General features: G+C 56.9%; 2 protein-coding genes and 2 non-coding genes across 17 annotated transcripts; 2 read left to right on the top strand and 2 right to left on the bottom strand.

The window, feature by feature from the left end:
• Positions 1-204: 204 nt before the first annotated feature.
• RARRES2 (retinoic acid receptor responder 2) lies at positions 205-4,672 on the top strand. 7 transcript variants are annotated; one of them, XM_069587076.1, is made up of 6 exons: positions 205-414; positions 2,597-2,794; positions 3,017-3,121; positions 4,033-4,119; positions 4,305-4,433; positions 4,557-4,672. In XM_069587076.1, exons 1-5 carry the CDS (start codon positions 223-225, stop codon positions 4,416-4,418), a joined length of 696 nt encoding a protein of 231 aa, XP_069443177.1. In that variant the 5' UTR covers positions 205-222; the 3' UTR covers positions 4,419-4,433; positions 4,557-4,672. The 7 variants fall into 7 exon arrangements, with proteins under 7 accessions (XP_069443177.1, XP_069443175.1, XP_069443174.1 ...); XM_069587074.1 differs by having other exon boundaries at positions 4,033-4,128; XM_069587073.1 differs by having other exon boundaries at positions 210-414; positions 4,033-4,143.
• A 272-nt stretch (positions 4,673-4,944) lies between these two features.
• Positions 4,945-17,791, bottom strand: LRRC61 (leucine rich repeat containing 61). Of its 8 annotated transcripts, none has more exons than XM_069587070.1 (4): positions 17,593-17,748; positions 14,353-14,496; positions 10,339-12,561; positions 4,945-6,374 (listed from the first exon to the last, which is right to left on the bottom strand). In XM_069587070.1, exon 4 carries the CDS (start codon positions 6,215-6,217, stop codon positions 5,432-5,434), a length of 786 nt encoding a protein of 261 aa, XP_069443171.1. In that variant the 5' UTR covers positions 6,218-6,374; positions 10,339-12,561; positions 14,353-14,496; positions 17,593-17,748; the 3' UTR covers positions 4,945-5,431. The 8 variants fall into 8 exon arrangements, with proteins under 8 accessions (XP_069443171.1, XP_069443168.1, XP_069443170.1 ...); XM_069587067.1 differs by having other exon boundaries at positions 17,451-17,691; XM_069587069.1 differs by having other exon boundaries at positions 11,062-12,561; positions 17,451-17,691.
• A 3,693-nt stretch (positions 17,792-21,484) lies between these two features.
• Positions 21,485-21,556, bottom strand: TRNAC-GCA (transfer RNA cysteine (anticodon GCA)). The gene has a single exon. It is a non-coding gene; the product is annotated as a tRNA-Cys (tRNA).
• A 3,404-nt stretch (positions 21,557-24,960) lies between these two features.
• TRNAC-GCA (transfer RNA cysteine (anticodon GCA)) lies at positions 24,961-25,032 on the top strand. Its single transcript has one exon. It is a non-coding gene; the product is annotated as a tRNA-Cys (tRNA).
• The last annotated feature ends 2,497 nt before the right edge of the window (positions 25,033-27,529 follow it).

Raw genomic sequence — 27,529 nt, 5'->3', positions numbered from 1 at the left:
GCAGGGGGACGGTTCAAATGACTCGTCGAGGTCTCCTGGGGTTTGAGGAAGTCTGGATTTCTGGGAAGAATTTTCTGGAGTGAGTGTCTTGGGGACTGCCTGGAGGGGCCTGAGGGGAAGGGGTCGCCCTGTTCCTGGGGGCAGGGCAGCGCCCGGGCTGGGGCGGCCCGCTGGGCCAGCGGGAGGGGACGCGAGGGCAGGGCCGGACAGCGCAGGGCGGGGATGAGGAGGGGAATCCCGGGAGGGCCGTCGGCCAAGGCCGGTCCCGGCGGGCGGGCGGGCGGGGAGGAGCCGCGGGGCGCTGGAGGGGGCCCAGGAGGAGGTGGGAGGAGACGGGCGCGCCGCGGGGGCAGCCTGACGGGTGCCGGGAAGAGGCCGGGACCGCAGGGGAGACCCCGAGGCTCGGGAGAGGAGGTGAGGAGGGGAGACCCCGAGGCGCGGGAGAGGAGGGGAGGCGGGGAGACCCCGAGGCGGGGAGACCCCGAGGCGCGGGAGAGGAGGGGAGCGGGGGAGACCCAGAGGGAGAGGAGGGGAGGGGGGAGACCCCAAGGTGCAGGGGAGGAGGGGAGGGGGGGAGACCCCGAGGGAGAGTAGGGGAGGGGGGGAGACCCCGAGGGAGAGTAGGGGAGGGGGGAGACCCCGAGGGAGAGTAGGGGAGGGGGGAGACCCCAAGGTGCAGGGGAGGAGGGGAGGGGGGAGACCCCGAGGGACAGTAGGGGAGGGGGGAGACCCCGAGGGAGAGTAGGGGAGGGGGGAGACCCCGAGGGAGAGTAGGGGAGGGGGGAGACCCCGAGGGAGAGTAGGGGAGGGGGGGAGACCCCGAGGGAGAGTAGGGGAGGGGGGAGACCCCGAGGGAGAGTAGGGGAGGGGGGGAGACCCCGAGGGAGAGTAGGGGAGGGGGGGAGACCCCGAGGGAGAGTAGGGGAGGGGGGAGACCCCGAGGGAGAGTAGGGGAGGGGGGAGACCCCGAGGGAGAGTAGGGGAGGGGGGGAGACCCCGAGGGAGAGGAGGGGAGGGGGGAGACCCCGAGGGAGAGGAGGGGAGGGGGGAGACCCCAAGGTGCAGGGGAGGAGGGGAGGGGGGGAGACCCCGAGGGAGAGTAGGGGAGGGGGGAGACCCCGAGGGAGAGTAGGGGAGGGGGGGAGACCCCGAGGGAGAGTAGGGGAGGGGGGAGACCCCGAGGGAGAGTAGGGGAGGGGGGAGACCCCAAGGTGCAGGGGAGGAGGGGAGGGGGGAGACCCCGAGGGACAGTAGGGGAGGGGGGAGACCCCGAGGGAGAGGAGGGGAGGGGGGAGACCCCGAGGGAGAGGAGGGGAGGGGGGAGACCCCGAGGGAGAGTAGGGGAGGGGGGGAGACCCCGAGGGAGAGTAGGGGAGGGGGGAGACCCCGAGGGAGAGTAGGGGAGGGGGGAGACCCCGAGGGAGAGTAGGGGAGGGGGGGAGACCCCGAGGGAGAGTAGGGGAGGGGGGGAGACCCCGAGGGAGAGTAGGGGAGGGGGGAGACCCCGAGGGAGAGTAGGGGAGGGGGGAGACCCCGAGGGAGAGTAGGGGAGGGGGGGAGACCCCGAGGGAGAGTAGGGGAGGGGGGAGACCCCGAGGGAGAGTAGGGGAGGGGGGGAGACCCCGAGGGAGAGTAGGGGAGGGGGGAGACCCCGAGGGAGAGTAGGGGAGGGGGGAGACCCCGAGGGAGAGTAGGGGAGGGGGGAGACCCCGAGGGAGAGTAGGGGAGGGGGGAGACCCCGAGGGAGAGGAGGGGAGGGGGGAGACCCCGAGGCGCGGGAGAGGAGTAGGGAGGGAGCGCGGGGCGGGTAAAGGGCGCAGCTCCGGAGGCCGGCGTTTGTCGGCTGCTCCGCGAGCCCTGTCCTGTCTTCGAGGCGACGGCTTGGCACCTTTGCCCGGCGGGGCCTGGGTCTCCGCACCTGGGGCTTTCTGGTCCTCGGGAGGCTGCTCTCGGGCAGAGTTCTCGGGGAGGGTCCGGCCCTCAGGCGCCCCCCATCCCAGTCACGCGGATTGAGGTGCGGGGTTGGCGGGCTGGGAGAGGAAGGCTCCAGAAAAGAACAAGGCAAGGGAGGGAGACTGCCTAAGAAGACAGAGGAGGCGGGGTGGAGGAGGGACCCCCATTTTCTGGGGCAAGTGCGGAGGTGGTGGGGCCATGGCAACGGGCTCTTTCAGCACAGCGAGGGTTAAGTGGGCTCCTAAAGCCCACCCGCCCTGGGCCCCTCCCACATGTTTATGTCCTCCCCAAAATATTCAGCCTCCATTCCTCCCCCACAACCCCGTTTTGGGCCCCGGATGGTGAAGATGGGGGAGGCCCGTAGAGAGAGCTGGAGCAGGCCCTGCTCCCCAGCTGCTGGCCCAAGGACTGGAGCGGACCCAGCACCTACCTCGGATAGGGCCAACCTGGGCCGGCCTTGGGAACAGTGGGGCCGGATGGGAGGAGAGGGATGGGTCAGGGGAACACAGTGGGGTGGGGACGGGGTCTGCAGGGCCAATCCGCGTCCCCCCACCTCTGCCCAGAGCCCACCAGACGCGGCCCCGAAACACGGGGCCCAGGAGCCGGTGGCTCCTCCTCCAGACCGACGCACAGTCCTCTGCAGGGTCCGGGAGACAGAGGTGAAGCCATGTGGCAGCTGCTGCTCCCACTGGCCCTGGGGCTGGGCTCCATGGGCTTGGGCAGGGCAGAGCTCACGGCAGCCCAGCACCGGGGCCTGCAGGTGGCCCTGGAGGAGTTCCACAAGCATCCGCCCGTGCAGTGGGCCTTCCAGGTGACCAGCGTAGACAATGCCTCGGACACGGTAAGCGCCAGCCCAGCAAGGGGAGGGCGGGATGGGGATCAGGAGACCAGAATGTGCCCCCCACCGAGAGCAGGTGCCCCGATGCTTGGGCCCCAGCAAGCCGCCCAGCTCTCCGCTGGCCCAGCCGCCTGCCCCTGCCCCAGGGTGTACTGCTGGGAAGCAGGGACAGGTCACACCGGCACCTGCTCAGCTGGGCCGCGGGCCTCTCTCGTCTGTTGGCAGCTCTTCCCGGCCGGGCAGTTTGTGAGGCTGGAGTTCAAGCTCCAGCAGACGAGCTGTCGGAAGAAGGACTGGAGGAAAGCAGACTGCAAGGTCAAGCCCAATGGGGTGAGCTGACGGCAGGGCGCGTGCTCAGGGCAGGAGTGGGCGCAGGAGTGGGCAGTGGACTTCACAGTTGGAGAATCCTGAGGTTGGAGACCCTGGGGTGGGGCAGCCTCCCTGGCTCTGACCGGCCTGCCTGCCTGCACCCGTGGCGGTGATGGCTGTGGCTGGGCTGAGGGGGCCGCAACAGGCAGGGAGATGGACACACAGGTTCCAGAGCTGGTCCACCCAGGCTGCAGGTCACTGGCGGAAGGACGCCGTGGTCCCCACCTTAGGCCTAGTGAACTTCCCATTTCTCATGAGTTTTCAAGGGGATGATGGCTCGGCCTGGGCTGACTCCTAAGAGGGCTTGACTATTGTCAGCCACCTTCGGGGCCAAGTCACTGCCATGGGGGTGATCCCTGGGCTCGGAACACAACCACTTCTGCCAACCCCCAGTCCTGTTCCTGCACTGGCTTGTCAAGGCTTCAGTCACCTCCCTCTGCTGAGGAGTGCTGGATTAGACTAGTGCTTTTCTGGACTTTTACACCGGGATCCCTGTGTTCAATTCAAATCTTGCAAGAAAACAGAACATACAAATAAATGTAACAGATGGCAGCGCAGTGGAAGCCAGGTGGGGAGAACCTGCCTGTGTCAGACACAGCCAGACACACAGACATACACACAGTTTGAAAACTAAGTGCCACCTACAGACAGACACATACACACAGACACACACAGACACACACACACACAGTTTGAAAACTGCAGGATAGTTCCGACTTGAAAATTCCCAGGCCAGAGCTAGGCTGCGCCTGGACCCAGCTGGCCTGCCAAAGGAACAGGCCCCACTGCAGGCTGGCCCTAGGTTCCGCCCTCACAGGGCTGCACGCCTCCCTTCACCCCTTTCCTCTCTGGCCTCCACACCCGCTCCCCAGAGAAAGCGGAAATGCCTGGCGTGCATCAAGCTGGACTCAAAGGATCAAGTCCTAGGTCGGATGGTGCACTGTCCCATACAGACACAGGTTCAACGGGTGAGGAGGGGGCTGGTAAGGTGGGGAGAGACTGGGCCTTGGGAGTGGCCTGGATAAAGAGGTTTGGGGGTGTCGAGGAGGGGTTCTGGGCTCGGCCCAGACACTCCCTGGGAGGGGGGAGGGGGGCAATAGGCGCTGGCTGGAACGGGGCGGCCCGAGTGGCCCTGTGCTGGCAGGAGCTGGACAACGCCCAGGATGCCCAGTGCAGCAGGGTGGAGCGCTTCGGCGAGGACCCCCACAGCTACTACCTTCCCGGACAGTTCGCCTTCATCAAAGCCTTGTCCCCCTGAGCTAAGGCCTGGCGGGTAGGCGGCCGGCCAGGAGGGAGGGGGACGAGAGGACTGAGAGGGCGCTGGAGCTGGGCTGCGGGAGGCTGGGAGCCTGCGAAGACCGCCTCCCTCACGCCTGGCCTGTTTCTCTTCCTCTAGAAGTCACCCAGCTTCCTGGAAGGAAGGGAGGTCGCCAGTGAAAGCCCGCCTCCCTCCTCTGAGCCGGGGAGGGGCCACCCCCTGACCCCTGAGCTAATAAAGCTGCGCTCAACTGAGTTCTCACGCTCCCTCAAATTCCCTCCCTCCCCCAGCTTGGCTGCAGGGCAGCCTGTGTGTGAGCAAAGGCCCTGGTGCTCCGGCCTCACAGGGAGGAAGCAAAGCCCTGAGGCGGGGGCGGGGAGGGGGGGCAGGACCCAGCCGCCTGGACACCCAGAAAGCCACAGACGCCTCCTCCTTGCCCAGGGGAGACCAGAGGTGGGGGTGGGGGTGGAGGACCCAGGCTTGCTTTCAGGTGCTCCCTCTTGGGAAAACCAAGCACACCCACGTGTACTGATACTAATTAAAACAATTTAATAGGGATGAGCATGGGTGGGAATGGGGACAGTGGAGGTTCCAGAGAGACCCAGGAGTGACGGACATAGCAGAACCAGGGAGGTGGGTAAATGCAGCTTCCACGGCCAGCTGCCGCTGGCGAGCTCAGCCACAGCCTCTCCCAGAGCGGGCAGGGCAGGAGGCTGGCCTTTCCTGCCTCACCCAGCTGCAGCCTTAGGACCAAGCCGCTTTCTTCCTCCAAGTCTCAGGCTCATGGAGCCAGGACAGGCAGCAGCTGTAGCTGCGGAAGGGGCCAGGGACCTCCTCCCAGGCGCTCTGCTAGGTGGTGGCAGGACAGCCTCAGGCTGAGCCGGCTGCTTGGGGAGGGCCCAAGGGAGGTACAACTCTGATGGACGCGTGGGGAGTTTTCCTTGAAGGGCAACAAGCAGTGGGACAAAACCGTCCAGACAAGCAGGGAGGCCACCGAGGGCCCCAGGGCGCCTTCAGAAGACGAAGGAGGTGGCAGCGGCGCCCGCAGGGCTGAGCGCTCGAGCGGCCTGGGCCAGGCTGTCCCGGGCCTGGCGGTCCAGGTCGTGGCACTCCTGCAGTGTGTCCTGGAACTGGCGGCAGGCCTCCTCCAGGATGGAGCTGCTGCGCGGGGGCCAGGCCTCCCAGTAGCCAGGCTCCACCCAGGGCTGGGCCTCCGCAGGCTGGGGGCCAGGGGCGCCAGGGTCAGGGCTCAAGGAGCTGTCGAGGTCCCGGCACAGCTGGTAGAAGTCGCTGCCGCGCCCACTCACGCGCTCGCCATCGAGGACTTTCAGGCCAGGCAGCAGCTCGCGCACTGAGGCCCAGTAGCAGGGGCTGGTGCACAGCGGGTTGCTGAGCCGTGCCAAGGGGTCTCGGAGCCGCAGGCGCTCCAGACCCCGTAGCCCCGCCAGGCACTGCAGCTGCGCGGGCCCAGCCAGCAGGTTGCCCGCGGCATTAAGACGCTGCAGGTTCTCGCAAGCGGCCAGGGGCTCCAGGCTCGTCAGCCGGTTGTCAGCCACGTTGAGCACGGCCAGCTGCCGCAGGGAGGCCAGCGGTCCCAGCTGGGTGAGCGCATTGCCAGACAGGTCCAGCCACTCGAGGCCCAGGCAGTCCCCCAGGCAGCCCAGGCCTACCAGTCCCAGGCCCCGCAGCTTGAGCAGCAAGATGGACTCCAGGGCAAACTCGCCCGAGCGCGCCTTGAGCAGCTGGGGCGTCACGTGCACCCCGTCAGCCTCTCCCGACTTCTCGCCCCGAGGCTCCATGAGACCAAGTGGGTCTGGGGGGCCAGGGGTCAGGCAGCTGCGATGTAGGTGCCGCTGGCGGTCAGCAGGCTGCTCACCCCACAGGTCGCCCCCTCCACTCGGCCTGGGCCAGGGTTGGACACGTCTCCTACACCCTCACTCGAGGGCCAGCAGGTCCCTAAGGAGAGACAATCGAACAGTGAGTGGGCCTCTGAGCACCACAGACCTGCAGCAGGGGACGCGTCCGTGACCACCAGTCCCCTGCCGCCAGGGTTAGCTGCCCAGCAGGACCGGAGGACTCCAGCCCAAGGCGCAGGAGGGCCAAGACCCCACAGCAGGAACTGGCCAAGCAAAGGCCCCCACCTGAGGGGGTCCCAGATGAAGTTCAGGCCCGACGTTACAACCCCTCCACGGCCCCAGGGTACACAATCTCATTCCTTTCCTTTTTCGGTAACTGCTCATGAGTATCACAAATTGAGACGTTTCTTCTCAAACCCTTTCAATCTATTTTTGAATAGACACAGGCCCCCAGAGTCACCAATCTCCTTTGCTTCCTTCCTGGGAGTGCCCTGCTTTTGCAGACACAGCTGAGAGCACATGAGCCTTGCCTTATTCCCTCCAAGGTGTTCTCGACTCTATTTTTTTCAACATCAGCAATGAACTCAAAATGGGTTCAGGGTTCCATGGTCCACCCTGGTGGCAGCTGTGGGGGCTGAGCGCCCAGCCTTCAGTCCTAGACGAGGAAGCTGGGGTTGACGGAGTGAGTGGCAGCACCGCCAGGCCCCATGCCTTTGCTCCCCTGACCCCTGCCCGACAAGACCAGCGCTTCACTCTGGCCTCAACAGAATGTCCCTTCCCATAAGCCAGAGAGCATGGTTCCAGCCACAAACATGACGCCGTTTCCCAAGCAGGCAAAGAGGGGCTGGGGAGGGAAGGCAGAATAGTCCGGGAAGCCGTCCTGGAGGCAGGGGCAGGGTGGCCCCAACGCTCTCTCCGGAAAAGGGGAGGGAGGGGACTTCCAGGCCGCCAGTGGCCTTGGGACGGGCAGTGACCCAGGGGCCACCGAAAGCCCAGAGCCCAAGGGAGGCGGCCCAGGGGGAGGGGCGGCTGCCATGCCAGAGGAGCACAGAGGGGTCAGGGTTCAGGCAGAGAGGAAAACCACCAGAGACCTCTGTTCCAAGTGGCAGCTCCCCAACCTGCAGACCAGCCAGGCGCAGGCCAGACAGGGTGGTGCCCGGGGAGAACCACGGGGCCATTCACTCCTGCTGTTTACGAAGCCCGGGTCTCCAAGGGCCGTGGTCAGGCTCCCAGGCTGTGTCTCCATAGCAATGCCACTTCTCATCCCCACCAAGGAAACCAGACCCAGAGCTCCTCCCACACCCCCTAGGAAGCTGTGGGGGCTGCCAACACATCCCACCCCCACTCCACCTCTAAGAAGGGGGTCCCACATCTTTAATCTTCAGCAGCCCAGCTCCGCCTTCATTTCTAGCAAAGTTTCTGTCCCAAAGCACGGAGGTACCTGATGAGAAGCCTGGCTCACTCTGCAGAAGCGTCTGCTAGGGTTTGCTTGTAAGGAGCGTGGCGACGGGGTCACCGCCGCATCAGGTTAAACCTCATCTGGCCCACAGGGTGGGGGGCATATGAAGGGCACTGGAGTCCTGCCATAAATGCAGGAGCCAGAGGCCAGGCCCCCACGGCAGTCAGGGAGCCACAGAGAGGGAGGACGTGGCCTCAGAGCTGGCCATGTGACCAGACGCCCAGGTCCATTTCAGGCATGTGGGTGCAGAAAGGATGAGGGGTGGGGTGCTGTTGGCGCCAGCCTCAGGAGGCCGGCTTGAGTCCAGGCAGACGGGGTCCGGGCGCTGCCCGGGAGCGAGGTGTTGCCTCTGCCATGTGCCCATCTCCCACCCACGAGAGGACAGGAGTGACCCACCCACAAGCCGCGACCATCCAAACATCTGGGGGACCAAACTGCCCCTGGTGGGGCACGGCTGCTCCAGAGCCCAAGCCCCCGAGCTCAGGACCCTCAAGGCTCTCACCCCTGCCTTCCGCCCGCCTCCTCGCACACCCCCTGCTGCTCCAGTCCAGGTCTCCCTTCTCCAGGAATGTGGAGAAGCTGCTGGGGGTGACGCCACACCAAAGAGTGCCTCTCCTGAGAGCTGACCAAGGGATGGCGGCACCGACCAGTAATACGTGGCCCCGAGGACAGCCCACCCCCCACCCCCGCACACATGCCTTCCAGCAGCAGGGGAGAAGACGCCACCTGAGCAGAGAGTGGAGGTGACTCCAGCTCACGCTGTTGCAAACACTGAACACAAGCCACTCAAGGCTTTCTTCAGGAAGGAGCCACATGACCCTGCTCAAATGAGCACAGAGCAGACTGACTAGTACCGAGGGTTACAATCTCAAGGTAAAGAGTTCACGGAGGCTGCTGAGCAAAAACGATTACCATGAATTTCTCCTGCTGCCTACCATTCTCAGTAACTTCTGAATGTCCTGCAGTGATCTAGCCACAGTGACTCGGCGGGAAAGAGGGGACAGGTTTCCGGGGCTCGCCCCCATGGCCGGTGCCAAAGTGCAGGTTAGCCTGCTGCCTCCCAGCCTCCACCACCTTCCCTCCTCAGAGCCCGGCTCCCAGCACCTCAGAAGAGCTGGATTCACAGCTCGTGGGACAGACAGGCCCTCCAGCCTCACCCTTTCACCTTCTCCCACCCAGTCCCACCAGCACTGGGACTCACAAGCCCCCAGGGCCTGTGCCCAGCCCTAAAGGAACTCTGGCCGGTGGGTACCAGAACACATGCCCTTTCTGGCTTCCTGAGACCACTGTCACTGTACAAACAAGAAACCCTGAGGTTCCCAGCAGCCTGGAAACAAACTACAGGTGAGAACGGCCGTGAGAGGAGTCTCAGGTCTGCTCCACCACACGCCTGCCTGCAGGAGCTGGGCAGTCCAGCCCCCCAGGGCTCTGGCACCCAGGATGCCCTGGAACGGATGGAGCTGAAGGAGACTGGCAGGTGCATGGGCACGTCCCTCTTGAGGTGGCTGCTGTATCTTTGGGGCTCTTTCCTTTGCCAGGAAGGGCGGCTGAGGGCATTCCCCGCGGTGCCCGCGGCGCCCCCACCTCCCCAGCCCCGGCCCCTCTGAGAAAGCCGCCCTCCAGGGCCGTCACAGCCAACACAGGCCCTGCGTGTGGGCCCTCCCTCCCCGCCAACGCTTTAAAGGGGCACCGCAGCTGTACACCGGGCGGGACGGCTCGAGTCACCGAGGAACACAGCCCACCTTTCCACACACACGCCACTGGCAGTAACACAAACAGTGGGCAGATGGAAAACGGCTTCTCCCTGAAAACAAAACTGGCAACCTGGCCAGAACCGAGAAACCGTCCTCATTCTTCTCAAAGAGGCTTCAGAGTTTGGCCATCCTAGGACAGGACGCTCTGCCCACTTCTCTCATCTAGGTAGCCATCCCCCGGGGCAGCTTTCTGGGGCTTCTGAGCGCTCAGACTCCCAGCTCTGCCCCTCCTTGGCCAGGTCTCTGCGGGGGGAAAATGAGGGGTGGGGGGCATCTAGCTGGAGAAATGCTCCAGGTTGGTCTTCAAAAGAAGATGCTTAACCGTCTCCACCAGGAGCAGGGAGTCGTACTCCATGATGGTGGGGCTGCCCAGGGAGGCAAAGATGCTTGCCAAGGAGGTGCTTGTCGGCAGGAGAAGGACAGGACAGATAGGTGGTGGCCAGTCTCGCCAGGGCTGGCCAGATGTCCCGCCGCTTCTTCCAGTAAGCCAAGGGGTCCTCCTGGGCACCCACTGTCTCATTCTCACACGGGTGCTTCTTGATGATGAAGCTAGCCAGGTGGCTCTCCGTGGAGAGGGAGGCATCGCTCCACGCAGAGGCCAGCAACCCCATGCTCACCAGCAACCCCATGCTCTCCAGCCGCTCCAACAGGCTCTTCTTGCTCTGGCCCAGCAGCGAGGACCCGGAGGAGGGGGGCCGGCCTCTCTGCACTGGCTCCCCCAGGCCCTTCCCTTCTGCCCTGGGGCTCCTAGCGCCTCTGTTGCTCAGGGTGGCCTCCACCTGCCCAGCCTTGGGGCCCTGCAGGGAAGGGGAGGGTGGCACGGGCTATTCAGACAGCATGAGCTCCTTCACCTTGTACACGAGAGCCTGCTTCCAGTGGTCCGTGTTCGCCCCCTCGGGGAGGATGGTCTCAATCCTGCCCTTGAACCGGGGGTCTAGCAGGGTCCTCGCGGTGGAAGAGCTCGGTAAGCTGGTGGTCCGTGGAGAGCTGCAGGGGCCAGGCCCTCGGCCGGCCACACAGCCGCGCCCATCTCCCGGGCGCTCCGTTCCTCGTTCCTCGAAGTGCCTGCACTCCAGCTCCAAGTAGTAGCGCAGCTGGGGGCGGCACCGGGCGGAACGCGGCCTGGGCGGCATGCGCCTCCGCTGCCGCCATCCGGAAGAGCCGTGGGCGCAGGACCGGGCTGTCGGTCAGGCTCCAGGAGGTGGCCCGGAGACAGGGCGGCCCCCGCCTCGCCCAGCCGCTGCTTCTCGCAAACTCGCGAGGCTGCCGCTGCTGCGCCACCAGCCACTCCAGCCAGCGATGCGCGGACACCCTCTGGTCCGCGGAAGTTTCTCACCAGGAAGCCCGGGCGAGGGGAGACGGGTCCGAGACCCACAGGCCGAGCTGTCCCCGCAGCCTGTCCTCCGGATCGCCGCCCAGGGGCAGGCCGCGGACCCCGAGCACCACCTGCCTCCTCGGGCTCCCCCACGCCCCCTGCCGGCCCCCCGGTGGGCAGTGACGCCCATGGAGTCCACTTCCTCGGGCTGGCTGCCAGGGAGACGGTGAGGTAGACTCGGACGCCCTCGGCCCCTCACCTGCTCTCCCATTGCCTCGTGGAGCAGGGGCTCTGCTTTGTGGGAGAGGAAGGCCGGAGGCGGTAGCAAGGGTCCCCCGGCGCCACGAACCTCCTGAAAGGGTGGAGACCAGACAAAGGAGAGCGCCAGGGCTGGGCTACAGAGGAGCTCCACGGTGCCCTGGTTCCAGGCCCGGGCCTGGGGCTGCTTGGGGGGCATACATGCCACCTGGGTCCTGCCCGACCACCGTCAGGGGAGCAGCAGGGTCATCTCTGGGGGAGGGGAGCAGGTTGGGGAGGCCCACGCGGAATCACCTATCTCTATCTTCCAGAGGCAAGGCATCAGGTGCTGGCGTGGTGACAGCAGCCCACAGGGATGCGGCTGCTGGCCCACCAAGGCCAGGCCCTTCTGCTGCTTCTCGGGCGGCCCTCCCCACTGTCCCCCCGGGGCCTCCCGCCTCCAGCCCTGTGCTTCCCTGCCAAGTGATGGGGCAGATGTGAGCATTGGGGCTGACCCTTCACTTCGCCAGGCCTGACACTCAACTGGCATGGGGTGCGGGTGACCCAGCGGGCATTCCTGCAAGTTGACAGTAAAGAAGCACCTCACGTCGGGCGAGGGCCGCTAACCCCGGGACAGCCTGGGTGCCCAGCCCTTGGCCTCAGCCTGCGTGGTTCTCCCCGGCTTCTGCAGGCACAGCAGTTTCAGGGCCATGCGGCCACTCCCCCCCACCAGGAAGAAAGTGTCTCTTCTTCCGCTTCTTGAGGTGACGTGCCTCTCTGGCCAGATGGGCTATGAGGATGCCGGCCGACCTCGCCTCCTCACCCTCGCTGGGCCGGCCTGCCTCCAGCCTGTCCGGCCTGGCCAGGGCTGAGCATTGGGTCCTCCGCCTCATACCGTCTGGGGCCTTACACCTGCACACCTTCAACCCCCGCTGCACAGGGCACTCCTGGACAGGAGGCCATGGGGCCTGGAGTCTCTCCTTCAGGGTGGGCATGACAATCTGCAGAGGGGGCAGCCGAGCCAGGCCCAGGCCTCCCCAGGCAGTGGGCCCCTGTGTCCTCACTGAGGACACCGAGGCCCAGGAGACCTCCCTCCTGCCCCTCCCGGAAAGCCTGGTCAGGCGCGGGGACCCCCAGGCTGCTGGGCAGGGGGCGGGTTCTCTTCCTCTGCTGGGAAGGGTCCCTCCCAACCATCTTCTGGGCACTGGAGCTTCTGTTCTTCCGGGGGCCACTGCTGGCCTTCTCCTCTACGTCTGCAAACTCAAGCTTGACCTCAGTCTCTGGAGGTGCTGCCTGGCACCCTGGCCGAGTCCACAAGAGGCGTTAGTAGCTCTGGCATTGAACTTGGAGCCGGGAAGAGCCAGAATGGCAGGTGGGGTCATGGGTCTAGTCCTGGAGGAGTCAGCACACATCAGGGGGCTCTTATCCCACGGATCCTGACGTCTGCTTCTTGCGGGGCTTTCTGGCTTTTTCTACTTCTGACATGCCTGGGAGCTTGGGGCAGTGAGAACATGGGCCCAGGCTGGAAGGCAAGCGGAAGAGGATGGCTCTTGTCTAGTGGGCTCTCTACCATGGGCACCATTGCGGGGGGATGTGAGGCCAGAGGTGGGGAGAAGGGAGCGCCGGAAGACCTGAGGAGTTGTGACCACCAAAGATCAATCCCAGGACAGAGCTCTCCAGACCCCACCCTCCTTGGCGAGGGAGGCCTGACATTCACTCTTCCAGACCCAGCAGAACCACGGCCCTCAGCACCTGAGTGGTGTCTGTGTCCATTTTCTTTGCCACGCTAATGCTGTTTCTTTTCCAGTGTTTATCCAGAACCTAGTAGGCACTTGACAATGTTTCTGTGTGCTGGATACAGTATACAGTAGGCAAGGCCCCTGCATGCAAGTGGGCCCCCAGGCTGGCGGGAGAGGCAGACGTGAATGAAACTCTCACTCACACGACAGGAAGAGGAGAGCCCCAGTGCGGGCTGTACGGGGGCACCTCAGGGCTGTGGGACCCCAGGGGGCTGACCTCACCACGATGTAGGGCTCCAAGGCGCCGGGCAGGCTTCCCGGGGAGAGCCATGGGTGCCCACACTGTCAGCGAGGCCATGGGAGCAGAGGGGGCCAGGCTCAGCATCCAGGGCACCCATGGGGCCCAGGAAAGCAGGGGCATCACTCGGTCCTGCGGAGCGAGGCAGCCTGAGGCTTCCCAAGCTCCATCAGGGCACAAAGCACGGGGCAGCTCCTGATGCTGGCGACTCAGGCCTCCAGCATCTCCTCCCCTCAGAGCCCACTCTGCTCTGGGTCCGGCCCCCACCACTCCCTGGCGCTGCCCCCCACCGACCCCAAGGCCCCCGGTGACCCCGACTCCTCTGCACCAGCCCCACTCACCCCATCCTCTCGGCTCTGGACAGCACGGTCTCCTTGGCTTCCTGTCACCGGAGACTCCTTCCCAGCCTCTGCCCTGCTCCCTCGTCCTCTGCCTGCCCCTTAATGGCATTTCCTCGTCTCTCCTACCACGCCCTCCCACCGACTGGGCCCCTCCACACCACCGAGCAAGCGAGCGCTGCATCCCCCAACCCTGCCTGGCTCACGACCCCCTCGCGGGCTGCCCCTTGCCCACTCTGCCTGCAGTCAGCTCAAACCAGGGCACAGACTCCGGTTTACCCAGACGCTCAGAACCCACACCCAGGCACCGTCCTCAACCCCTCCGCACCCCCCACATTGATTTTCCTGGAGATGAGATCAAATTCAGGGCTGCTCTCAAAAGAAAAGAGGCACGAAGAAGTCAGGGACGAAATATGCAGAAAGGAGAAAAGAAAATGAGAGGGAAGGTGAAATGCCAGCAAGCGAGGATGTCTCCCGGGAAAGAGAGGGTTCAGTGGAGGATGGCGGATCCGCCCCGGGCACCTGAGGAGGAGGTACGCACGTTCCTCCAGCCCAGGACGAGACGCAGGCTAACCGAGGAGACTTAAGCCAGGACGTTCTGACTCGGTAATGTGAAATGTTCAGAAGGGCCATCAGGGATGGCAGGATGGCCTTCACTGGTGACGAGCTTGCTGGGCAGCTCAAGGGAGGTTCGGCCGTGAAAGCGGGTGGACGGCTCGACACCAAGGAGCCCTGTCCAGCGGGAGAGGCCTCAGGAGTACCAAGAGGAAACTGCCCCAGCCCATCACTCGACAACCGAGTCAGCCACCACCACACCAGGCACCTGGAGCCCACTGGAGGGGATGTGCGGAGGGGCCCGGTCGAGGCACAGATGAAGGGCCAGATGCTGTCATGGTCCTGAAGAAGGGCTCTAGATGTCAGAACCAAAACGGACTCACCTCTGCTCTTATTTTGACTGAAGAAAAGGAAACCCAGAGCAGAAACATAATGCTCCGTGGCACAGCAGAGGACCGGAGCAGTCTGCCGGTTCCGTCGCTCTTGGGCCCGCAGAGCAGGGTACTGGAGGCAGGCCTGTGTCCCGCCTGTGCTCACGGATGGGGGCAGAGAAAAGCATAACACCTGTGAGTCAGGCTGCAGCCCAGGGCACACCCCAACGCCTTCACCCGAGGGCCCAAGTGGACCCCAGGGCACCAATCCTGTTCCATCCCCGACCAGCCTCGTCCCACCAGTCTGTCTGTATTCTGCGGACACCTTTGATCCACTTGACTATTTAACAAAACTTCATCAGTATCTACTGTAAGCCAGCACTGTGCCCTAAACACACACACACAGGAGAGGAACTGCCAGCTGGCACACAGGGCTCAGGATGACAAGACAACTTGGGAACAGCAAAGCAAGCGGGGCGAGCACTGCAGAGCCCAGGCGGGCTGCCCAATAGGCACACCAAGTCTATGACACTGGAGTTTAGTGCTGTCTCCGGAGGGTGGCTCCCCAGGGGCTACTGCTTGAGGAACCCCGTCTCTGGACAGAGCCCTGGGCGGATCAGGAACCCGGTGGCACCCACAGTAAAGCGCCCCTTTCTCTCCACCGAAGCACAGCAGGATGAGAGCTGCGGAAAGCCGGCCTCGAGTCTACACGAATCCAAAGTGTGAAATTTAAAAAGAAAGTCATCCACAAACTCCAGGACTTTGGTTATTAGTGAGAGGTTGTTTGTGACACGTCTTATAACAGCTGACACACGCACCTTCAAGGATGATGACAAGATGGACAGTCTGGGGCTGAGCTGGGGGGTGGGGTGAGACCCCATAGAGGCAGGCCTGGCCCTGAGAAGCGAATGGGGGGCAGGGGGGAGGAGGAGCAGGTGATGGCAGCGGGACTGCAGGTGAAGGGACAGTTTGGAGAGCCATGCGGGGGGCAGGTGTGCTTGGGCCGCTGCGTGGAGGAGGAGGGGACACACAGGGCCTCCCCAGTGGTCCTCCCCACTAACCCAGATCAGTTACAGATGTGGCGATTTTAAGGTTCTCCTGCAACAAGTCTTCAGGAGTAGACGTGACAGGTACTGAGCTAAAGATGAAGATCCATGGAAAAGTCCCCATAGAAACGGAGGGAAAACACTGGCAGGAGAAGAGAGGGGAGGGTGGTTGCCCAGGCAACACACTGTGGGGAGGGTAGAGGAGGAGCAGTCTCCAAAGGTGCCCGACGGGCAGGGGGCAGAGAAACACCTAAGTGATGTTAGGGAGGGACAAGGGAAGCCCTTCCAGAAAGGACAGACAGGGTCACTTCAGTGGGATGAAGTGGCTGGAGCCCCCGGCTATGCAGTGAGGAGCAGGGGGTGCAGGCGCTTGCAGTGTCAAAGGGTTAGGAGGGGAAAGGCTTAGCTCCATCTCAAGACAGAGCAAAGGTGCAGTGGGAAGATAGTGAGGACTGGTGGCAGGGGCCTCCAGAAGGTGAGGGGCTCAAGGCACAGGTGCGTGCGGTGGGAGGAGGTGGAAGGGGTTATCCTCAGAGACAAGAAAGAATCTATTTTTTCCCCCCCGACACAGCAAAGAAGGATGCTGTGGTGGCAGGCAAGTCCTTAAGGGTAAGGGGAGGACCCAGGCAGTTTATGTCCAGGACCCTACAGACTCCCAAGGGGAAGCCATATACTCAGAGAAGCAGCAACCTGCTGGCTGAGCCTGAGGCAGGCGAGGCCTCGGCACTTAACACAGGCGCTGGCTCCACGGATCAGAGGTTTCCTCACCACCTTTACCAGTGGCTTCCCAGGTGGCTCAGGGGTAAAGCATCCACCTGCCCAGGCAGGAGATGTGGGTTCAATCCCTGGGTCAGCAAGATCCCCTGGAGAAGGAAATGACAACCCACTCCAGTATTCCTGCCTGGACAATCCCACGGACAGAGGAACCTGTTGGGTCACAGTCATGGGGTCAAAAAGAGTCAGACATGCCTTAGCACCTGAACAACAACTCTTACCAGGCCTTTTCCCACGCGCAAGCCCAGAAGGAAAGGGGCCACTTTTCTATTTTTCCTAGGCCTGCCTCACCCCAGCGCCTTGTTTGCAACTCAGCCTACCTTGGGCATTCAGGACCTATGCCAGAGAGACATCTTCACCCTGCTCAGTCACCGGCCCCCACCTCTGTCAGCCTGTGCACTGGGAGGGTGGAGGGTGGGAGGGGGTGGTGCCAGCCCATCCCTGCCAGACCTGCAGGGGACTTCAAAGCACTGGATGAGCCTTCAAGTCCTGGGCTTCTCATTCCCCTGCCCCCTCAAGCTAGGAGGAGATGAAAGATGGTGAAGAAGAGCATGGGACTAGAGGAACACATGGATGTAAAAGCCTAGAGCAAACCACGGTACATTTCCGGCTTTGGTCCCAAGTGCACACTTGGTTACACGCAAACCCTAAAGGAGAGGCTTGAAACAAACATGCATCATTAGATTTCATCATATGCAAAAAGTGACACAAAATGAGGTGTTTTAAACTACACACACTTGGCTCTTTTCTGGGAGGCTGCTCTCCATAGTGGATTGAGAGCATCAAGTTCCAGAGCCAGTCTATGGGGGCTTAAATCCTGCCTGTGGGCGAAGAGCTGTGTGTTCCTCCCGCTACTGAGCCTCGGTTTCCCGTCTACACAACAGGGAGAACAGCACCTGCCTCACTGGCTTGTGAAGGATTAGTGACGTTCGGTTCAGGTCAGTTCAGTCTCTCAGTCGTGTCCGACTCTTTGGGACCCCATGGACTGCAGCACGCCAGGAATCTCTGTTCATCGAGGCAGTGATGCCATCCAGCCATCTCATCCTCTGTCGTCCCCTTCTCCTCCCGCCCTCAATCTTTCCCAGCATCAGGGTCTTTTCCAATGAGTTAGTTCTTCGCATCAAGGTATCGAGCGACAGTTCCAGGCATAGACTGACTGATGGACATGAGCCCTCTGTCGAGAGCGGGCTCTGAAGACGGGGGAGACCAGGCCGCCCGCTGAGCCGAGGTCAGGACAAGCCGCCTCAGCCCCTGGAATCCAAGGACCGCCACGCCCGCTCCCCGGCTTACCTACTGCCGGGAGTCAGGCCCGCCGGCAGGACCGACGAAGACGGGACGCCGGCGCCGCTCCACCGGCAACCGGCCGCGGCCCCGCAGCTGGGAGCAGGGCGCCGCCTCCCACCCCCTCGCGCAGCGCAGCAGCTGGACCTACCAGGAGGCGCCCAGGGCCCAGCACAGCCAAGGGGGAGGAGTCCAGGTTCCGGGGTGGACTTCCGGAAGCGACAGCCCAAGGGATCCTCCGGGCCCACCCACGTCCCGAGGCTCCTACGTTCCTCCTGCCAGCAGTCAGCAGGGAGTGCGCAGGCGCGGCGGGCCCCGGCCGGAAACGGTGGGGTCCCGCCTGCTTCTCCGCCGGAAGTCGCTCATTGCTCTGCTCAGATAGACTTTGCTCTAGTTTAACGGTGCTAGTTTGGAGGGGTCGGGGAGGGACTTGTTTGCTTGTTTATAATCGTGCTAGTTTAACTCTATGGTCTTGGAAAAAGCGCTGGCATGAGCTTTGGGCCAATGGCGACCAAGTCTTCCTTTTCCACTGGCCGATCCCCAAGGTCCCTTACACCCCGGGGCCTTTAACCCACCTGAACTTGACTTTTGTGCATGATTTGAGACGGGGAGTTCATCTGACCTTTTTTCCATTTAGAGAGCTGATCCTCCTGCAGTGTGTATTGCTTCCTCACTGATTACTTCTGCCCCCTACCTCCGCCTTCTTTCACTCCCATAGGCATAGGGATCTATTCCTAGGCTCCATATTCTAATGCATTTTTATTCTATACTAATAGTCTCTCCCTGCAGGAATACATTTCTGGTTTTTAAAGGTATGATTTGGATCCAATCAGTGTCCCAATTTTAAGTGTGCATTGCAGTGGATTTTGACAAATTTGTTCACCTGCAGAACCACCTTCGCAATCAGAGTACAGGATATTTCTATCCACACATACATCCAGTAATAATAAAGTAATAAACCACTTCACCTTTTCCCAATGAACCTTCCACCCTGTGCCCCAGGTAAGAGCTAATATGCCATCTGTCATGAAAGACTGGGTTTACATTCCCGGCTGCTTCATAAAGATGGCACTACACACTATGCAGTTTTTATGTATAGCCTCTTAGGCTTAACACAATGTTTCCGGGATTCAGCCATGCTGATGTATGAATCAGGAACTCATTCATTTTTATTGCTGAGTAGAATTCCTTTATATGAATGTAGCATAATTTGTTTACCCATTTACCCTTTTGAAGACTTGGATTCTTTTCAATTTTAGGATATCACAAATAAAACTGCTATGAATAGACCTGTCTTTGTGAGGGTAGAGGTTTTCATTTATCTTTGGTAAGATAGGAGTGACTATGGTGGGGTCTATGGCAAATCATGCTTAACTCTGTAAGAAACTGCCAAACTATTCTCCAAAGTGTTTGTGCCATTTTATATTCCTAGGAACAATGTTCAAATTGCCTCCAAATCCTCATCAGCACTTTATTGCCAGCCCTTTTCATTTTAGTCATTTGCATTTCCAGGTGAATAATAATGGTGATTACATTTTCAGGTGCTTATTTGCCATTTATCCATCTTCTTTTGTGAAGTGTGGTTGCAAATTCTTTGCCTACTTTAAAACATTGGGTTTGTCTTACTGTTGAATTCTTTATATATTTATATTTGGCTCAGTTCATTATATATTCTGGATATATGCACTGCAGATATTTTCTCCAAACTTTCTTAACAATGTTTTGAAGACCAGTAGTAGAGATGGCACTGTCTGATCTCACCACCATCACCCCCACACAGAGGAACCAGAGATCAAATTGCCAACATCTGTTGGATCACAGAAAAAGCAAGAGAGTTCCAGAAAAACATCTATTTGTGCTTTACTAACTACACCAAAGCGTTTGACTATATGGATCACAACAACCTGGAAAATTCTTCAAGAGATGGGAATACCAGACCACCTTACTTGCCTCCTGAGAAATCTGTATGCAGGTCAAGAAGCAACACTTAGAACTGGACAGGGAACAACCGACTGGTTTCAAACTGGGAAAGGAGTAAGTCAAGGCTGTATATTGTCACCATCCTTATTTAACTTATATGTGGAGTATATCATGTGAAATGCCAGACTGGATGAAGCACAAGCTGGAATCAAGATTGCCCGGAGAAATATCAATAACCTCAAATAGGAAGATGACACCACCCTTATGGCAGAAAGCGAAGAGGAACTAAAGAGTCTCTTGATGAGGGTGAAAGAGGAGAGTGAAAAAGCTGGCTTAAAACTCAACATTCAGAAAACAAAGATTATCACTTCATGGCAAACGGATGGGAAAACACTGGAAACAGTCACAGACTTTCTTTTCTTGGGTTCCAAAATCACTGCAGATGGTGACTGCAGCCATGAAATTAAAAGACTCTTGCTCCTCAAAGCTATGACAAACTGAGACAACATATTAAAAAGCAGAGACATTACTTTGCCAACAAAGGTCCATCTAGTCAAAGCTGTGTTTTTCCAGTAGTCATGTACAGATGTGAGAGTTGGATCATAAAGAAGGCTGAGCACAGAAGAATTGATGCTTTCAAACTGTGGTGTTGGAGAAGACTCTTGAGAGTCCCTTGGACTGCAAGGAAATCAAAACAGTCAATCCTGAAGGAAATCAGTCCTGAATATTTATTGGAAGGACTGACACTGAAGCTCCAATACTTTGGCCACCTGCTGTGAAGACCTGATTCATTGGAAAAGACCCTGATGCTGGGAAAGACTGAAGGCAGGAGGAGAAGGGGACCACAGAGGATGAGATGGTTGGATGGCATCACCAACTCAATGGACATGAGTTTGAGCAAGTTCCAGGAGATGGTGATGGACAGGGAAGCTGGCGTGCTGCAGTCAATGGTGTCGCAAAGAGGCATGACTGGACAACTGGACAACAACAACAACACTGATATAAAATTTAATAATGGGGCACCTGGGAGGGGGCAGCTGAGGTGAGGGAATGGAGGGGAGCTCTCTGTACTTTCTGCTCAGTTTTTCTGTAAAATTAAAACTACTCTGAAAAATAAAGTCTATTAATTTTTTAAAGTGACAGCAGCAGGGTTATTTGGATTATGAATCAGAGACCTTGTGATCTGTGTTTAAATGATCTAACTCTGAGCCATTATTATCTAAAAAGCATCTTTCCACCCATAGCACAGCCAGTCACCCAGATGTTTGTGGCTTCCAGAACCTGGGGGTCTGCCCCATGGCAGAAGCATGACTTTCCCACCAGGTCTTCTTCCCACCCTCTCCCTCCTTGCTTCTGGCCCTGTCGAGGGCACTGGCTTTGATAATCATATGTTCATGCTAAGTCGTTTCAGTCGTGTCTGACTCTTTGCGACCTCATGGACTATAGCCCGCCAGGCTCCTCTGTCCATGGGATTCTCCAAGCAAGAACACTGGAGTGGGTTGCCATGGCCTCCTCCAGGGGATCTTTCCGTCCCAGGGATTGAACCTTCATCTCTTAGTCTCCTGCATTGGCAGGCAGGTTCTTTCATCACTTGCGCCACCTGGGAAGCCCACGTTCAGGCAAAATGCGCTTGAGAATCATCCAGTGTCATCTCTCCCCAAATGTGTCTGATCGGGTAGATAGTGCTGGTCGCGTAGGAAGAGCAGAGAACGTGTTGTTTTTCAAATAAAAGTATTCGGATTCTTCCTGAGTCTGCAGGACACAGCTGCTAATTCAGTTGGCTCCTTGGACCTTCCTAACTACTTGAAAAGAGAAATAATAATATAAATAACAATTGGAAGAGCTGACCAAACACACACAGCTCTTAAGGTCAAGACAAAGCCTCTAACGCTGGATGAGGAAAACTTCCAACCATTTCCTGAGTCAGAAGATGACCTTTCCTACCTTTCCTCTCCTCTCCTTACTCCTTCCATGTTCAGTTTGCTAAGCCCCCTTGGAGGAAAGTAGCCTAATTTAAAAAGCCTCCCAACAAGCGGGGTTGGGGGTGGAGATGAAGGTTGGTGGTACTGAGATCTAATCTACAGTGACCACATGTATAGTCTCCAGATGTAAAGAAAATCAGCAGGGGGCACCCGGATTTGAACTGGGGACCTCTTGATCTGCAGTCAAATGCTCTACCCCTGAGCTATACCCCCAGGCCATTCTAGGTTCTGAACTAGCACCAATTCACTATGTCATAACACCCAGGTATGCAGTTGAAGGCAATCACCATCCATTCTCCAAGAGCCAGTGGGAACCTGTAGAACAGCATCCCTCAGTAATGCCCTCTGGTCTCCAACCTCCCCTGCACCTCCCACAGAATACTTCTTGGATGATTTCTCTACAGACTATGTCAGCTGTTTTATTTTTTTCTTCCATGTGAAACTAATTATCTCATCCATATACTTTTTGTCCTGTGGGTTTATACCTTTTTACTGCTTTATTATCATTGTTGTTCAGTTGCTAAGCTGTGTCCAACTTTTTGCGACCACACGGATTGCAGCACACCAGGTTTCCCTGTCCTTCACCATCTCCTCGAGTATGCTCAAACTCATGTCTAGTGAGTCAGTGATGCCACCCAACCATCTCATCCTCTGTTGTCTTCTCCTCCTCTCCTCAATCTTTCTAAGCATCGAGGTCTTTTCCAGTGAGTCAGCTCTTTGCATCAGGTGGCAAAGTACTGGAGCTTCAGCTTCAGCATCAGTCCTTTCAGTGAATATTCAGGGTTGATTTCCTTTAGGGTTCACTGGTTTGATCTTCTTGTAGTCCAAGTGACTCTCAAGAGTCTTCTCCAGCAATCACAATTAAAAACCATTAATTCTTTGGCACTCAGCCTTCTGTGGTCCGACTCTCACATCCAGACATGACTGCTGAAGAAACCACAGCTTCAGCTATACAGACCTTTGTTGGCAAAGTGATGTTCTGCTTTTTAATATGCTATCTAGGTTTGTCATAGCTTTCCTTCCAAGGACCAAGTGTCTTTAATATTGTGGCTACAGTCACTACCTGCAGTGATTTTGGAGCCCAAGGAGATAAAGTCTGTCACTGTTTCCACTTTTTCCCCATCTATGCATCATGAAGTGATGGGACTGGATGCTACAATCTTAGTTTTTAGGAATGTTGAGTTTTAAGCCAGTTTTTTCACTCTAACTGTTGTTTCTTGACCTGAATACAGGTTTCTCAGGAGACAGGTAAGTTGGTCTGGTATTCCCATCTCTTTAAGAATTTTCCACAGTTTGTTGTGATCCACACAGTCAAAGGCTTTAGAGTATCAATGAAGCGGAAGTAGATGTTCTTCTGGAATTCTCTTGCTTTTCCTATGATCCAATGCATGTTGGCAATTTGATCTCTGGTTCCTTTTCTAAATCCAGCTTCAACATCTGGAAGGTCTTGGTTCATGTACTGCTGAAGTCTGGTTTGAAGGATTTTGAGTATTACCTTGCTTTCATGTGAAATGAGCACAATTGTATGGTCATTTGAGCATTATTCAGCATTGCCTTCCTTTGGGATTGGAATGAAAACTGACCTTTCTACTCTTGTGGCCACTGCTGAGTTTTCCAGATTTGCTGATATACTGAGTACAGCACTTTATTATTATTTATCATAATTAGGAAAATGTTATTTTTTAAAATTGTATAAGTGAAAATATAGGCACTAATAACTAAAATTAAGTAGCTGTGTGGCCAGAACCATGAACCATGCATGCATTTCAAATTTTTTTAAAACTTGATATTTGGTGAGAAGAGTAATTGAATAATAAAGTTGTCTTTACTGATAGTTTATAGCATTATAAAACACATTTTTTAGGTATAAAGAAAAATAACTTCCAATCTAGAATTCTGACAAGGTCAGGTGCATTTAGGGTGTTATGGCTGTAAACTCAATCTATAATTCTGAACCCAGGTAAATGGACACTCAAGCAAGAGGACAAAAGAAAGACATTTCAGATGTGTCTAACCTAAGAGCATTAACTGGATCATAACCTCAATGAATTAAGGAGAAAGAAGGGAGATGAAGCCAAAGAGAAACAAGGAAATTTAAAGCTGAAGGATGACTCCCCTGGAATATCTGGAGCCGCCTTCTCTCCTGAGCTACTTGCCTTTGTGGGGCCAATCCCTGATTCCTCATCTGCAATATACGTGTAATAATACAACCCCCTGGGCTGAATTTTTCTGAGGCAGGCTGAGATCTTCAGCTTGAATCGGGCTGCTTCAGACAGAACAGCTGGATCTCCTTGGCTCCCTTGAATGAGTTTTCCCCATATTGGCAAAAGCTTCTTTAGATTTAGTTTCCTAAATGGTAAACTGGGAAGAGAGGTAATCCAGGACAAAGAAGACCCTCCGAGGGTCTCCCAGCAGGCAATGGGAGGAAAGAGTGGGGGGTTTCAGGTTATGGGTCTTTGGCGGAGTGGAGGCACCAGTGCTCAGTAAACACACAGATGAGGCAAGGGTGAACAGGTGCCCTGGGTGTGGCTGTGAGTGTGAAAGGACCTGGTCACAGATGTGTGGACCTAGAGCAGCAGTTCTGAAAGCATGGCCCCAGACTCCCAGCATCAGCATTACCGGAGAATTTCCCAGCCCAGACATCCCTGTTTTAACAAGTCCTCCAAGTGATTTTGACGCACCCTACAATTAAGAACCATGTGTCTAGAGCAGAGTTCAGAGGATGAGCAATCTGATTGTGGTCCTTGGTGTTCATTCTGCCTCTGCCCACCAGCTCAGTCTGACCCTGGGGCAGGCGCTAGAATTCCTAACCCCTCCCATCCTGGGGGTTCAGTACCTAAGGCTTCCTGCAAGTGGCACACAAGAGAGCCGATATAGATCTGTGACAAGTGTTTCTCAAAGTGGGATCCCCCAGACCCTCAATAAGAAGCTTGTTCCTAACCCCACATCACATCTGCATGTTTGACAAGCTCCCAAGATGCTTCCTGAGCACAGGAAATCTGAGGACTGGCCCGGAGGGTGCAGCATGCCCAAGGTCAACTTCTGGTGTCCCCGTTAGCTTTTCCCTGTGGTCCTTCGGTTGCATGGCACTGTGTGCTCTGCTAAGCCCACACTCTAGTTCCCCTGATGGTCCCAACTCATCATTAATCTAGTAAAACACTCCTCCTCTGTAGCCTTTCCATTTTTTGACTGATAGAGGATAGGGAAAAGAGGAAGACAACAGACTCACTGGCTTAGTTATAAGGTCCTGAACCCAAAGTCAGGACAAGTGGATTCAGGTCCTGAGTTTATCTGTAAGGAGCTGTGTGTGCTTGGGCACACCAGAAATCCTGAATCTCCGTGTTCAGATGCCCACTGTGAAGGGCATAGACCAGTGACCCTGAAGGCCTCTCCTGCCATGAATACCAGTGTCAGTGCTTTTCCAGAAAGAGCAGGGAGGTGGTTACAGGGAGGGGAACCTGTTGCTTGTTTTGCATCAAGGGAGTAAAATTATAGTGAGGCTGGTTTGGCAGCTTTGAGCAGGCCCAGCCTGGTGAACATCTTGTGGCAAAAATTTATAGGAATGTTGGGCATGGCGACACAGATAAAAGGCAGTACTAAGGCCTCTACTTACATGAGGGGGTATAGCTCAGGGGTAGAGCATTTGACTGCAGATCAAGAGGTCCCTGGTTCAAATCCAGGTGCCCCCTGCTGTCCTTCACTTTTGCTAGCTGGAGCTGGTATTGAAGGTTCAGCTCCTTTCCCTAATCCAGGGCCTCAGGATACCAAGTCTTCTCAAATCTGGGGAAAAATCTGGGGTAACTTAAAACCCTGTCTCTGAACACCACAACTCTAGAGTGATACGTTCCTCCAACTACAACTTTTTCTTTCACTTACCACTGGTCTTGTTCTACATAGGCTTGTTTCTACATGTTTTCATTGCCCTAAGTCAGTGCTGTGTTGCTAAGTGTTTAACAACCAGCTCTTGAGGGGAGGGGAAGCATTGATTTGCAGTGTTTTCCAACTTCACGGTATAAATAATCTCACCAAGTCCAATGTCAAGCCACAAACACAAGATCGCTGATCATGGTGTTGGGAAGACATGCTGACAAGTGACTCCCTGGTGCAAGCAGGCTCAAGCACACCACTGCTCCTGACCCATCTTCCCTACAGTGGCATGGGCTCTTTGACCCCCACGCTATCCTCACAAAGCTTGCAGAAATAAGAGCAATGGTTATCACAGAATCATCCATTTACTCAAAGACATATTTGTGTTCTACTTGATGCCAGACACAGGAGAGATAGAGCTCAGCAGGAACTGTCTGTGGTGAGCAAGGGAATCAAATGAAGAAATGGTCAACTGAATGTAAGGATAACTATATAAAAGAAGAGGGTGCTAAATTAAAAGAAAAGCGGGGGGAAAGGGGGGAAAAGAAAAGAAAAGGACTTCGGTAACTAGCAATATACTGGTTGAGAGTTGCTTGGACTGCAAGGAAATCAAACCAGTCAATCCTGAAGGAAATCAGTCCTGAATATTCATTGGAAGGACTGATGCTGAAGCTGAAGCTCCAATACTTTGGCCACCTGATGTGAAGAGCTGACTCATTGGAAAAGACCCTGATGCTGGGAAAGATTGAAGGCAGGAGGAGAAGGGGGTGACAGAGGATGAAATGGTTGGATGGCACCACCGACTCGATGGACATGAGTTTGAGCAGCTCCGGGAGACAGTGATGGACAGGGAAGCCTGGCATCCTGCAGCCCAGGGGTCACAAAGATTCAGACACGACTGAGCAACTGAACTGCACTGTACCCCCCCGCCTCCCCCACACACACTGTCTCCTTCCATCTCTCTTCCTGGCACTAGCTGTATGGGATCAGGGCGACTTGTAGCTAAAATATATACAGAAATTCCATAAATCAGTGAGAAAAAGACCAAAAAAGTCTAATAGAACAGCAAGCAAACAACATGAACAAATTAGAGAAGTCGAAATCCAAACGGTCAACACACAGATGAAGAGAGTCAGGCTCATCAGGTATTATTAGTAAAATGTAAGTTAAAACAAGATACCATTTTACACACATTATCTGGTTGAAAAAATAAAAAAGGCTGAGTAACAAATGAAGCCCAGGAGTTCCTGTAAGTGTTGTCAGAGCGTAAATAATTGCTTTGGAGGACAATTTGGTAATATCTTGTAACATTGAAAGTAAACAGCACCCACAACTCTGCTCTTTACATGGAGACATACATCCTAGCAAAGTTCCAGCACATGCGCACAAAGACCTATGAAGGGATGCTCATTGTAACAGGAGAACCTGGAGTAATGCGAGTATCATCAACAAGGGAGTAGAAACACAACAGGTATATCACCCTGCGCTAGACCTGTCATTACGCTGCGTCAGTCAGCTATGCCACCATGATGCTGCATATCCACACTTGAAAACCCTGACTTAGAACAATAAGCATTTCTCTTTCACTCATGTGACTCTGCTTCTGCTGAGGTTTGGCAACACTTGGCTCCAGGTCATCTTGTGGTTGGTCTGTTTGCCATGTTTCTTCTATGGCGTTGGTAGGCGGCTCGGGGAACACACCTCTTGATGAAGACAAAAGCACAAACCACCCGCTCAGGGGGCCACCAGAGCTGGGGAAACCCCAGGAGCATGTACATGCAAGCCCTAGCAACCACTGGTAGAAGAGTACGCCGATGGCAATAACTTCCTGACAGCACTTCCAGCCTGCAGCACAGGGCAGGAAGACAGCGCTGACAGCCCAAAGTCAGCTAGTGTGCGTGGAAGTATTCAGGCAAGGGGAGCTGCGGGCGACACTGACTGTGACTGATAGGAGACATGTCTGTTATAGTTTGTCAGCAGTTTTGACCTCTGTTAACAGAACAGGTAATGATGGGGCTACATTGTTGTTTCCATCTGCTTTCCTTGCTTATAAATGATGGGAAGCGTCTTTTCATGCTGAAAAGTCACTTCTACCACTTCTTTTGTGAATTGCCTGCTTGTCTCCTTTCCCATTAACCTGCTGTGCCTTATTGATGACCTCTGTATATGTGTTTGTTGTTCAGTCACTCACTGGTGTCTGACTCTTTGCAACTTCATGGACTGCAGCTTCCCTGTCCATCACCAAGTCCTGGAGCTGCTCAAACTCATGTCCATCGAGTGGGTGATGCCATCCAGCCATCTCATCCCTCTGCTGGCCCC

The sequence above is a fragment of the Ovis canadensis genome, chromosome 4 (genome assembly GCF_042477335.2).
Source record: "Ovis canadensis isolate MfBH-ARS-UI-01 breed Bighorn chromosome 4, ARS-UI_OviCan_v2, whole genome shotgun sequence".
Taxonomy (NCBI): domain Eukaryota; kingdom Metazoa; phylum Chordata; class Mammalia; order Artiodactyla; family Bovidae; genus Ovis; species Ovis canadensis.
Note: the sequence above shows the minus strand (reverse complement) of the source record. Positions and strands in the feature narration are given on the sequence as shown.